Source organism: Chroicocephalus ridibundus, chromosome 5 (assembly GCF_963924245.1).
Source record: "Chroicocephalus ridibundus chromosome 5, bChrRid1.1, whole genome shotgun sequence".
Classification (NCBI taxonomy): domain Eukaryota; kingdom Metazoa; phylum Chordata; class Aves; order Charadriiformes; family Laridae; genus Chroicocephalus; species Chroicocephalus ridibundus.
This window is the reverse complement of record NC_086288.1, coordinates 9,854,870-9,867,621: the sequence shown is the minus strand read 5'-3', so window position 1 is coordinate 9,867,621 and position 12,752 is coordinate 9,854,870. Positions and strand designations below refer to the sequence as shown.

The 12,752-nt window shown below is 41.1% G+C and overlaps 1 protein-coding gene across 4 annotated transcripts in view; it reads right to left on the bottom strand.

Annotated features, from left to right (window-relative positions):
- Positions 1-12,752, bottom strand: part of NR3C2 (nuclear receptor subfamily 3 group C member 2) — a 218,531-nt gene that overhangs the window by 33,135 nt on the left and 172,644 nt on the right. For all 4 annotated transcript variants that reach the window (XM_063335369.1, XM_063335371.1, XM_063335370.1 and 1 more), the window contains exons 5-6: positions 6,297-6,635; positions 5,735-5,879 (exon numbers count right to left, since the gene is read on the bottom strand). In XM_063335369.1, coding sequence (XP_063191439.1) covers positions 5,735-5,879; positions 6,297-6,635 — 484 coding nt within the window. The remainder of the gene's footprint in view (positions 1-5,734; positions 5,880-6,296; positions 6,636-12,752) is intronic.

Genomic DNA, 12,752 nt, shown 5'->3' with positions numbered 1-12,752 from the left:
CCAAATGCTTGTGAAAACTGGCCTCAGTCTTTAGACTTGTTTTTTCCAAGTTCACTTTAACAATTTTGGGTACCTCATGCAATGTCTAGTGCTGCTTTTATCAGGCCAACCCTCAAGTCCCTGACTAGGGTAAAAATCTCTGTAAAAATCCAATGACAGTTAGAACAAAGTACAACAGCCACAAAAGTCAGAACCTGCACACTTACACACCTATGATTTATTCTTTATGCTGCAGATGACAAACCAAGAAAAATCAAAGGAGCAAGAAAACACACAGCACGTTAGTCATTCGGTGCATTTGCAAAATACTGTTGAAATATTGATGCCATACTTCAATGTACTAATGTGGTCTCAACACGGTGTCTCAGCATTACTGAACTCTTTCAGTATCCCACATCATTGCTATTTTACAGCTAGATAAGGCTGGAATGGTAAATTAGACAATTTGGGTAAATTTCCTAAAAACAGTAAACGGTTCTGGAATTTGAGTCTCCTCTTCAAAAGCTCCCAAAGATTTAGAATTCTACAGAGAGACCGTGTAAAACCTAAAATCAAAAGAAAATTGGAGACCTGTGGGGGAACTCCAGTGTTGGGCTGGCCCTCTGGTTTCTTTACGCCGGCAGAAACCGACGTGTGCCAAATTTAATCACGTCTTGATTGTTAATATTCATCAGCAATGCCATCAGCTGGGTTTTTGCCCTGTGGAGAAATGAAAAGCCACCATCCCACTTCCTTAGGGAAGGAGTAGATAAGCAGGGCAGCTTGCCATAAGGGATGCAGTTTCTGGCCTCCAGCTGGGAGGGGGATATGTACTGGGAGCACAAGCCATGGCCCCGAAAGGCAGCCCATGTCCCACTGCTCCCACTGGTTTCCCATGCTGGGGGAGTGAGGATCCCCGTGGTGCCACGTCTTGGCTCCTGCTGGGTTTCTGTTGGCAGTGCTGCCTCGTAAATACTTTTTATCCTTTCCTGAGCCTCTGAAAGGTTGCCAGCCGATGCCCTGACTTAATGTATGGGTGGAAGCAGATACCTGGGAAGTTGCCACCACTAGCCCGTGGGACAGCAACTGCCTGAGCCCGTCACAGAAACGTGGGCAAGGAAGGAGCATCCCTTGCTTTCCTCCGCAATTTAGGCATCTGACTTCTGCTCTGCCAACACATAAACTCCTACTATTGAAAGATTCAAATCATCAGATTTCTTCTAGCACAAGAACTGTCATGCTGCCACTTTTCAAAAACATTGGGGACTTTTCCTTCAAAAGGACATAGCCACAGAAAGAGTAGCTTTAGCTATTAGTACAATGATTAATTAATCCAGTAAGGCAGAGACCAAGGAAATTTGAAACTAACTTCCCTATCTTACAGGACCATGTCTTAAAAACCATGCTTTAGGCTGTTCCCTGTAGCAAACAGTTCATTTTACATAGCTTCAGACAGAATCCCTGAAAATAAGCTGGCATTAAAAAACATTGTATTTTGCTACATCCCTTACTTTGTTCTTGCACCCACTCCAAGCAGCACCACTCAGTTTCCTGCTTTCAGTTGTGTATAATTTTACCAATTTAATGCTCTGGACTTGAATTGTCCATGCATATGCCTGCCTCAGGTTGGATTAGATTAGAAAATTTTAGTTGTAAGTCTTTAGCTAAGTCTGAAGAGAAATTTTCTCCCTGCCTCAAGTTAAATAAAAAACAGCCTTTTTTTTTTTTTTCCTGTGGGATTTCTGTTACTTTGCAGTAGGAACCTGAAATGTCTCAGAGCTTAGGTCTTGAATCAGGGATAGTCTTTTGCCATGCCTTAAGAAAATCTTCCCCATTACTATCTCTCTGTTCTCCCAAATCCCTAGATTCATTCAAGGTAAGGCTTCCTCGCCAGCCACAAATGAAGCAAAAATCAAAAGGTCTCTCACTGCATGATCCTCTGTCATCCCTACAACTCACCCAACCTGATCGATACCAAAAGGAAGGAGTCACCCAGGAAAACTATTACCGGATAACATTGGTTACGGATACAGTCTTCAAAGCACATACCCAAAGGGCTCAAGCTACGATTTCACAGATCACCTTAATTTTGGAACTTTGCAACTTCTTGAATTTAAGCTTGCAGCCTTAAGAACATTATTGCAGCATCTTTTGAGTGTTATTACATATGCAACAGTCTTCCTGTAAGAGTGTTTACCTCCAATAGGAATTACGTGGTGTCACATACATGATGGTCTTGTAAAGATTTACCGTGGATTGAAACTAAAACTATATGTATAGAATATTAGTTTTGATTACAACTACTATGCTACAAAAGAAATGGACTGAACCCCCCCACATACTGTAACTTACACACACACACCACACAACGCACTGGCCTATTTTATGCCTCTTTTCAGGCTGTTTTGAGGCATTTCTGTAACAGGCTGAGAAGCCATTTTCTTATCCCTCAGTTCACATCTTCGCATTTACCTAGGCCCAATTAAAGCAATGGAATATAGGCATGATCCATGAAGACAAACAGTACGCTTAATTAGATACGTAACATGGCTAAACGAAGGTGGACAAATACTTCCAGCCTTCCATAAGCCTAACAGGAAATCAAACCACGTATTAGTAGGGAGGCATTTTGCACTGTCTTTATACAATCAAAGGCACATTTAACAGCTATTAACAACAGAGATCCTCATTTGTTATTCGCCTTGTTTACAGGCCTTCAGAATAAGAAAGAAAACAAGATCATATATCATGGCCTTCCAGAAACATTACGACTTCCTTTTATTCACAGTAGTTAAGAGTAAACGGAAAATTCATTTAATGTAAAACAAAGCAACATAATTCTGCTAATGCCAACCTCTACTTTCACTCTTTTTTAACTGTTCATTGAAGAAAATGCTGAACCCTCTAGGGCACCAAGTGTATGCTACCGGCCAGGGACCTTCCTAATTACTTCTTGCATAGAGACAGGAAATGACCTCTCCAGACACAATATGAAGAAATACCAAGAAAATCTTGGCCAGGTGATAACAGAAATGTAACTCTCTCAAGCCAGCAGAAGGAAAAGTCATCTTAAAGCATATCCCCTTCATTCTGCACCAACTACTACGTGTCTTAAAATGCAAAGGGCAGTAAAACACTCAAAAAGTTGCACCAAGTGAACCTTAGGGGTCTGATAAACCTCGTGGCACAGAAATGAAGGCTCATGTTTATAACTACACACCACATTTCGAAGTTCATGGTACTTAAAAAGTAAAGGTAAGACCAGCCTTCAGCTGTTCCAGGGCAAAGCTTCAAAGCAGTGTATTTTCACAAACAGGAATATATATTATGTTTTGTGCTTATCTGAATGCTTTCCACACTGAACTGTATTGGCTGACTTCTACAATTCCAATAATTCCCCTCTGACCTTAGGTCAAAATTGGGAAAAGCAATGCATCTCTCTCGAACTTGAAATCACAAAATAAGTTAGCTTGGGAGGGACCACGGGAGGTCTCAAGTCCAGCCTCCTGCTCACAGCAGGGCTAATGCCAAAGTTGGAGCAGGTTGCTCCGGGCTTTGCCCAGTCAAGGCTTGGACGTCTTCAAAGACAGAGACTCCAATGTCTCTCTGGGCACCTGCTCTGCTATTTCACCATCTCATTATGAAACTTCCTCTCCTGCTGCCCAGGAGGCAATTTCTTGTCCTAGACTTGTGATCACAGCCTCTCCTCCTTCTACTGGGCACCACCATGAAGACTCTGACTCCATCTTTTCTATAACAACTCATCAAGAAGCTGAAGGCTGCAATTAAATCCCCACCGCACCTAGCATGGTCTTCTCCTGGCTGTACGAACCCAGCTCCCTCGCTGTCCCAGCCATCCCCAATCACTTGGCCAACCTCCACAGGGCTCTCTGCTATTTCTAAAAACTTTCGTGTGCTGGGGAGCCCAAAACTCGGACTCCAAATGCAGCCTCACAGCTACTACCCTGAGTGGCTGTTTTCCCATCGAGTATGAAACATAAGCGAAATGAGAACCCTATTGTTCCAGAGATGTGCCCATTACCATTCCAGAGTAAGCACTGAACTCCTACCCTTTTACCTCCGAGGAGATTTCTTGTCCTGATTAATTACTTCAAAAGCCCCTTTCCCACATCTCAACACAGCTCCTTGTAATTTATTTTTCTTCTCTTTGGAAACATCTGCCTTCTGCTACCTTTGGTAGCTCTGCAATCAGTACATTTTTAAACACATAGAAGACCAGACCGCTATCTTACATATGTATATGTTTTTGGATGGATGTTTTTATTTTGCACTCCATGACATCGCGCTCCTATTCCCGACTGGATTCCAACATCAACCTCAGCATAATTCTGCAGGCACGTACCTTCAAAGCTTGCAGCATAAAACTCACAATTGATCTCGACTTCTGGAAGCTGCTTCTAGCTGCTGTATCAAAAACGCTAGCAATGCACATACACTTTTATTTGCAAGTGGGATTGATCTCCCTGTCCAATAAATTTTGACCCCCCCACTGACTTTCTTCAGATGAGGGAAAGCTGATTCTGTGTTTGAACTTTTAGTCTACATTTCCCCAGGAGAACTAAACTCTTCTAAGTTCACATTTTCACTTAGCTTTAGCTACAGACACTTTTTCTGTGATGGTTCTCTAATGTCTAAGTCACAGTGGAGGTGCTTTCAACAAGGAAAATGGCTGACACTACATTTTCAACAACATGCAGTGAATCACCAGTTCCTCCCCTGAAAAAAAAACCAACCACCCAAACCAAACGATCCTTCTTTGATATCGCTCGCTATTTTGGGACCAATCTCATATACATTAATTATTTAGGAATTCCTAAATCAAAGAAAGACTATTAAGATGGACAGCAACAAAGCATCATCTTCTCCAAGAAAAACACTTCAAACGCTTCAGTAGATTGAGCGGTAAGTTATTTTTTGTTTATTCTTTTCCTGTTTTTTTTTTGTTTTGTTTTTTTTTTTTTCTTCTTCAAGAGCACCCATATCCTATTGATGATGTCTCATTTTTACCTCTAGAAAAAACCCAAACCTTCTGGGATAAGCATATAACATGACCCCAGTTTGACTGCCTGTGTATTCGCTTAAATTTTGACTTTACTGTCTTGGAATAAACACTCGGCGAATGGAACAGAAATTAAATTATACTCATCAAAAGCAAAGCACTAAAACACAAACTTAAAATATGAAGGAACACACGTACTCGAATGGCTCCTTGGTTGATCCTTCTTTTTGTCTGAATGCATCATAAAAGAAGTTATGTTTCATTACTGAAAAAACATTTTGGCTTCTCTCATGGTTACAAAGAAGGGTAATTAAGACTGTCAAGAAAACACATTGAACAGCTGTATGTTGTTAAGAAAAGCACCATTGTATGACTGGTCTGAAAAAACCTAGCAATTTAAACAATCATATTTCCTAGAAATTAGTTATTTTTCCAAGCTCTAGTAGATACCAAAAAATGTTTTTTTCTATAAATCTTGATTGTGTATCAGTCATATTTCAAGCCAGCAGGACGGTCCTTGTTTGAGAACACATCCACACATATAAGGAGAAGCGGATGGCAGTATCAAAGCTTCACCAATTGAAAACTGAGTCACTGAAAAAAAGTGAAAATTAAGCTACTTATTAAGCCGGAATTAGCTGAATTTTTCTTAGACTGCAAGTATGCCTGAAAACCAAATAAAGACAGAGTGATCCTTCCAGCCTGCACTGAAAAAGACCATTAAGGAATACTTACTCATCGAAGATCAGGTCTGGAGCAAAATAGAGGAACTGGCTGTTTGTATGTTTGTACGATCTCCAACTCAAGGCAAACGATGACAGACACATCCATGAATACTGAATTAAAGTAATTTGGTCCTCGAGAGGCAAGTTTCTAAATCCTAGAGATCAAACCAGAAAATACCCATGAATTACATTGCGGTCTACAATGGTTGGCCAAACCAGCACTGAATAAATACATTGCTCATTATTTTTCTAGTATTAACGACAAGAGCAACATTCCCACAAAGTATACTTCTGAAAAAACAAACCCATAGTTTTTCATCACAGTGACATGTTTTCTTCTTAAGAGGCTATTATTCAAATGAAAGCTTTTTAAATATCAATCACAGACATATGAAACAAACATCACATAAATCAAAAAACCCAACAATCTTCTCTCGGATGCTCATCGCACACACCCCTGCGAGGGCTTTCAACACAGCCCACAGATTAAAGATGCAGCTTGTCAAGCAAATAGTTCGCTAAGCTAAAAGGAACAGGGAAGAGAAATTTCACCAAATGCGTTGTGGTCCTACCTGGAAGTATCTTTGCCCACTTCACCACCTGAATCATCTGCTTGCCGGCTAGGCGGTTTAAGGTGGAAAGCAGGTACTCTGCTGTGTCTGGCTTCGAGCTGTCGTATCCTGCATACACGATCTCCGGTTCAATGCTTTCAAGGATCTTAACAGGAGAGGGAGTAAGTGCTGGTGAGATAGCAGACATGTGGGGGACAAGTGCTGTGTTTACAGAGGGCTCAGTCACGGGCGCGATGTACGTCGTCCCTTCCTCGGGGCTCTGGGGTGGTGGCTGCTGCCGCTGCTGTGGCTGCTCCTCGTGCATCCCTTTCAATTTCCCCAACTTTTTGGACTTCCGGGCTGTGAAGATGAGCAGCACAAGAACCAAGTCAGTACAGAAAGCCGGCATGACCCTGGCTTTAGAGAAAATGAAAGCATAAGTATCATTTCAAAGTTCTCAAGTGAAATAGGTGTAAGACCTTAAGAAATACCTCACTTACCTGCATTGTTACACTGGAAAAAGGACCAAAAGACACATATAAGCTCATTTTCATTGATTTACTGGATATTTTTATAGGTGACAGAATGTCCAGTATCTATGTCCATGCAGACATGTATAAAACATCCTAGTTCCTGTGGGCGGTGTCCATTAAACATTTCGGAAGTCTATTTGTTTTGTAGCTTAAATGCATCAGTTATCACCTACAAGTCTGCAATTCCTGTTCCCCATTGCATTTGGTCATCAAAAGAAATCTCCTTGGCAATGCCTAAAATTAGCAGACCCAGAGCCCTTCTAAGGTTTTGAGTCCTAGCACTCACCCTGGCTGCGCCTCAACTTGAAATGCAGTCAATCCATTCTGAACAGCCTAAACTAGTCAAATCCCTTTGCTTTTGCTGCTTCGACACTTCCGTAAGAGCTTCTTCCCTTTTGTCTTGGTTTGAGGTAAAACAGAACCAATTTTCTGATTTGTAATTTTACTTTTTAGCTGGGCCTCTTCTAACTGACTAAACTCTGAAATTAACAGCATATTGTTCAGAAACTGTTCACTCTCAGAGTGATAAGACCTGATTATACCAAAGAACGGTATGCACAGAGGCTCTTGCTTAGACTTATTGCTGTAACAACCAAGGTCAGCTAACTTCGCTGCTTGCCCCGTTAGAGGGTCGGAAGCGGAGAAGCGTAGAGGGGTCCCACCTGCAGGGAGGAGCAGATGGGACAGGTGACCCAAAACTGACCAACAGGGTATTCCATCCCATGTGCATCACGCTCAGTATAAAAGCTGAGGGATCAAAGGGGCAAGGGGGCTCTGGCTCGCTCTTTCTTCAGTGGCTGATGTCTGAGGAGGACCCTGTCTGTTCGTCTGCCTTTGATCCCAATCGGAGCATTCCTGACTCCAGTTCCAGAATTCAGCTCCTGTCCGCTACTGACTCCAGTCTGGGACTTTCCCTGTGTCTGCCAGTGACGCAATCATCATCCTGGGAGCTGGATACGGTTTTCTATAGATTGTATAATTTTTTTTTCCTTTAATTTTTATTATTTACTATGTTCTTATTTGTTATTATTTTCATTAAAGTAGTTTAGTTCTTTATCTAAACTCGTCAATCGCCTTATCTGTTCCCCTCCTCCCCGGGGTGGGGGGGGAGGGACATCTGTCGTTCTGATTGTCCAATCCGGCCAAAACCACACCACCTTTCTCTTGAGTAGTTCTGAAATAACGCTAATAATATTTACCTAGTTAAAGAAAAACACTGAGCCTCGTGTAACAGCTTTCTCACTGCTATTAACGTTTCTCTAATGATTTGCCATCCCCCCTTTTTTTTCCCTTTCTTTTTTTCTTTAATGTTACCCTCCCTATTTTTCTTTACTACATATTCTTAGAAGACAGCCATGCTAGCGTGCTTCCACCCTTTGCAGAGATGGCAGCCACTCTCTGCCTTCCCAGCTTTGCCACGTGAAGCACAGATACATAAGCAGGCAGAAAGCCCTGCTCCCGCCCCAGCAAAATGATCATGTAGCATGAGGAAAGAATGGAAAATAAAAAGCAAGACAATTAAGTTAAAAAAAACACACACTCAAAAAAACCCCCAGAAGTCAATCACACCCCCCTTTTGCGATAGGAAAACATAACTAAAATAATCTTTAAAGTCAATAAATAATGAAGTAAATTTAAATGTTTGCAGCTCTTTCAGAGTAACTTCTTTCAAATATAGTCTTTCTTATCTATCTGGACACAGCTAAAACCCTTGTCTGGACTTTTATCTTCCTGTCTCTTGATAATTTCAACATCCCCCTTTTTTACTGGCATCAGTAAATACAAGTCTATCTCACTCTACTTAGAAAACTACTGCAAACACCCCTCTTAGTCCATACCCTGTCCCAAGTCTCTCTCCTCGAGTTTTTTCCCCCGTCATCAATTCCCCTCCCCCTATCTTTCCTTAAATATAGTGCCTTTTCTGCAGTTTCAGGATCCTTTCTGGCCATCCTCCGTCTCACCCCTCCTCTCTTCTCCATTATCGAAACGTTCACTTCCACCCCAGCTCAGCATGCCATGCCACTGCCTCCTGGGAAGTTTTCAATGCTTGCTTTACGGGAATTTTCCTTCTCCTCTTATTACAGTGCAAAAAAATACTCCCCACAAAGATCCACAGAACTACCTCATTACTCTTCTACAAACTGTTTCCTTGAAATTGGGGCTGCCTGCCCAGAGCCAGCTGCTGTGACGGAGCTCGTAGCGCCTGCGAGGCAGGATACAGACGCCCAGGGTCCGGGACAATGCACGCCCAAGTGCAACAATAGCCTGTTGTTTTCAACACTTCCTTGCCGGGACAGTACCTTGAACTCTGAGGAGTTGGCTCATCCCAAGATCCAAAAGAAAAGCTTATTTGTTAGGGTAAACATGGGACTTTGCTGTAGAAAGCAGCGCTGTTACACACATGCACAAGACCTTGAAGGTGCCCAGTCAAACTGCCGCTCCTTCACTATCCTTGACCTTCAAAACCTGAACACAATTCATTACTGCTGCAGCTCTTACTGCACCGAGCAGTAAGCGCAAAATCTGAACACCAGTTTGGTGTCGTTGCCATCACACAATGAAAGAAGGATCTTGCTGGCTGATTTCAGCATCGACGTCACTCATGAGACCTACAGAGAACTTCAGAGATCTTTGTGTAACTTTCATCACCTATCCTTCTGAAAGCTACACACCATTTCATTAATTCACCTGCAGCACGTATGTCTGCTTTCAACAATTTCTTAATTTCTCTATGCCTGCAAACATCCAGACCAAGTGAGGCAGGTTGGATTTTTTTAATAAAAGGATTAGATATGCAAATAAAAATATGCCAGTCCTAATAAAATTTAGGTTAAAATTCTCTTATTCAACTATTCACATATACTTCACAAAAACTTCCTAATTACCTGAAGCGCTAGCACAGATTACAAAGGGAAACACAGGAATCACTGTCATTTCAGGTTATGAGGCAGAGACAAGAAAAGTATCTGTAAGGAGAAGTTTCACTGCAGCTGATTCTGTCTCAGGAGACAGGACACATGAGAAGACCCTTACAAAAGTCCCTTCCAATCCTATCTCTTACTCTTCTATTACGAAACTCTTAAAAAAGTTCATTCAAACAATGAAGCACAACTGAAGGATTTTTCATCCTCCGGTGCATCAAGTTACACAGATACCGACATCCATTCTTCAAGATGCAATTTCTGCTCCTAGTACCCAAAAAGCCATTTTACAAAGCAGCAGCTGATCAGACATTTTGTTAAACAAGCTTTTTCCTCACTCTGCAAAATAATACGGAGAGAGTTACAGGCCAAGCAGACAAGCCTGACAAATTTAATTCTGAAAAGTAAGTGAAGATGTTGTTGTCCCCCATTTGGTGCAGTTGCACTACATGACAACGTCCTGGTGAAATCACTGTGAGCATTAAATACAGTTTGGATTTATCTTAGAAAGGCAAAGCTGAACTTACACATTTTCCAACAAAATAAATCCCAAAAGCAAAGCAAGGATGGCCAAGTTCAGCAGAATACCTGACGATGAGTTAACAGAGCTATCGGCCACTGAAAAGAGAGTCTGAAAATAAGCCTGAAGGAGGGGATAGAGGTTAGTGTTTGCTGTTGTTATTCATTAAGTTTTATCAGGCACTGTTTTTTTTCTTTTATCAAAAAGGACTAAAAATAAAGAACTTTACATATCTTTCATGTTTGCAGAGCCAAAAAAAAAAAAAAAGATTCTCACCATAACTACACTAGAATAAGAAATGTATTGGTTTACCAACTCCATCAAGTATCTAGCAACACAGATAACTGATTACAAGTTAAGACATAATTTTGGATGTTCTATTCTCTAAGACTTTTTCATTAAAAGAAAAAGGAAATAACATTCTTCCATGTATAATACTGGCATAAAAATGTGTTTTAGCTTCATTTTCTTCCATTATAATCCCTTTAAAATGAAGCTGAGAAAAACATTACTGCTTGACAGTCATGTTTACAGTGAAGAAAACTGTATTTTTCATTTGGCTTCACGCCAGCGCTGTAGCTCAACTGGTTTGGTAACTCCCACAGAAACCAACAACTAACGATTAAATACAAACTCCGTGCAGTACATACCCCGAGTCAGGTCCTTCAAAGCTGTTTTTCACATTTGCTCTCTAACTGCAATACCAAGTATGAAACCAACAAAGCCACCGCTGACTCGGTGGGTAAAAGCCGTGCTCATCAGGACTGCCGCGTGGAAATGTTCCAGAAGCCACAGGCTCTCCATGCAGACCAAGGGACGGGGCACGCACGGGGCATTTCACCTGGCAAAGCTGAAGTCTGAAGCCCATTTGGGGTTAGGACAAGACTTTCATCCAAATGGCTGCACAGCCGGTGACTGCATATTATCTCTAATTGCAGGACTTCTTGTCCCCCTGTTCAGTGTTATTGCAGCCAGGATATTGTATTATCATCCTTGTATTTTTAAATCATCTGAGATAGAGTAACAGTTGAAGAAAAACAAACAATAGTGAAAGACACACTGCAGATATACCTGAGGTTAACACTTCAAATATCTGACACGATTTTTGGTGAGTAAGTATTTTAGAAGGTCTTGTACGTTTCAATGAGAATAATGAAAAACAAGGTGAAGTATCTGAAAAGTCACACATAGTTGGACTTTAAAAAGGCACATCCAACAGACCTCCTCTGTAGCTCTAACAATATATTACAGTATAACAGAGGAATATGTAAGCTACAAGTCTGACCACGGATAGCAGTCCCTGGTGTTGTGGAAGTGATAAGCACAGTTTTACCTGGATTTAGTATGAGTAGGCTTGTGTCCAACATGTTCAAAGAAAAGGCTGCAAATTCTGCAAAACCACACGTTTGTTCCATGTGCTTGGAAGACCTCAAACACGAGCAGCTCGCAGACACCAGCTTGCTTTTTTATCGCCCTCAATGCCAGTCCCACCTGCCTAGAAAGGCATGATGGCACTGCTGCACAGGCCCTGAGGAAGGCTGAGATGCCATATTAAAACCAATTTAATAGAGTTTTCAGCACTGTTAAGACCGCAAGTCAAATTAATACCTTCCCCCCCCCACTTACTACAGCCTCAACCTTATGATCTAGTAAAAAGATGGGACTTAATCATTTGAAAACGACTACTGGCAGGAGACTGGGGTGAATTCAGATTTGGACAACTGATTCCTGGACCCTTCATCTGTGAGACTCCTGTCACAAAGCCGAAACAGGGAGGATCAGGAGTTTTTGTGCCATCTGTAAAACACTGAAGAAGCTTCTGGTCATCTGCAACGGTGAATGCTACTCTAGGTCAAATAACGGGACATTAACTGGATGTGATCCTATTGTAAATTGTTTTCTGAATACAAATTAATGTGAACATCAGCTACAAATCCATAGCATTCCCCATTTTTTAAAGGTTAATTTTGAGGTTTTAGGGTGGTTGCAAGACAGGTAAGCTACTATATGCTCTTTTTAAAAAGCAGTAAAACACAGCAAACTTACACATGCTATACAAGTTGGGTTTAGAGGAAACTAATCTATACTCCCTTTGTCCCCAGGGAATACACAAAAATTAAGTTATGGGCTCCATACAGCCACGCATCTGATAACTATTTTTCATAGGCTCAAAATTAATAATTTTCATCAGCATTATTGTTAAAAGAATGGGATATAAAAATGCCAGAGAACAAAATGCTATCAATAGTAGATAAAAGAACCCATAAATATTATGATTTAACTCAGTAGTTTTATAGCAGAGTGGTATCTTGTTTGCAGAATTGTTATCAGTGTTTAAATTTAGCAAATGAACAATCTAAAATGCTCTGCAAATTCATGCTGGCATCCAGTGCTCTAAAGCAAAATCTGAAGTTTAGAAAATCACCCATAGTTTTACGTAGAGCGAATTATGAGACTTGCCGTGATAATCCCCTGGAATCGGATTTTTTTAAAAAAGATTATA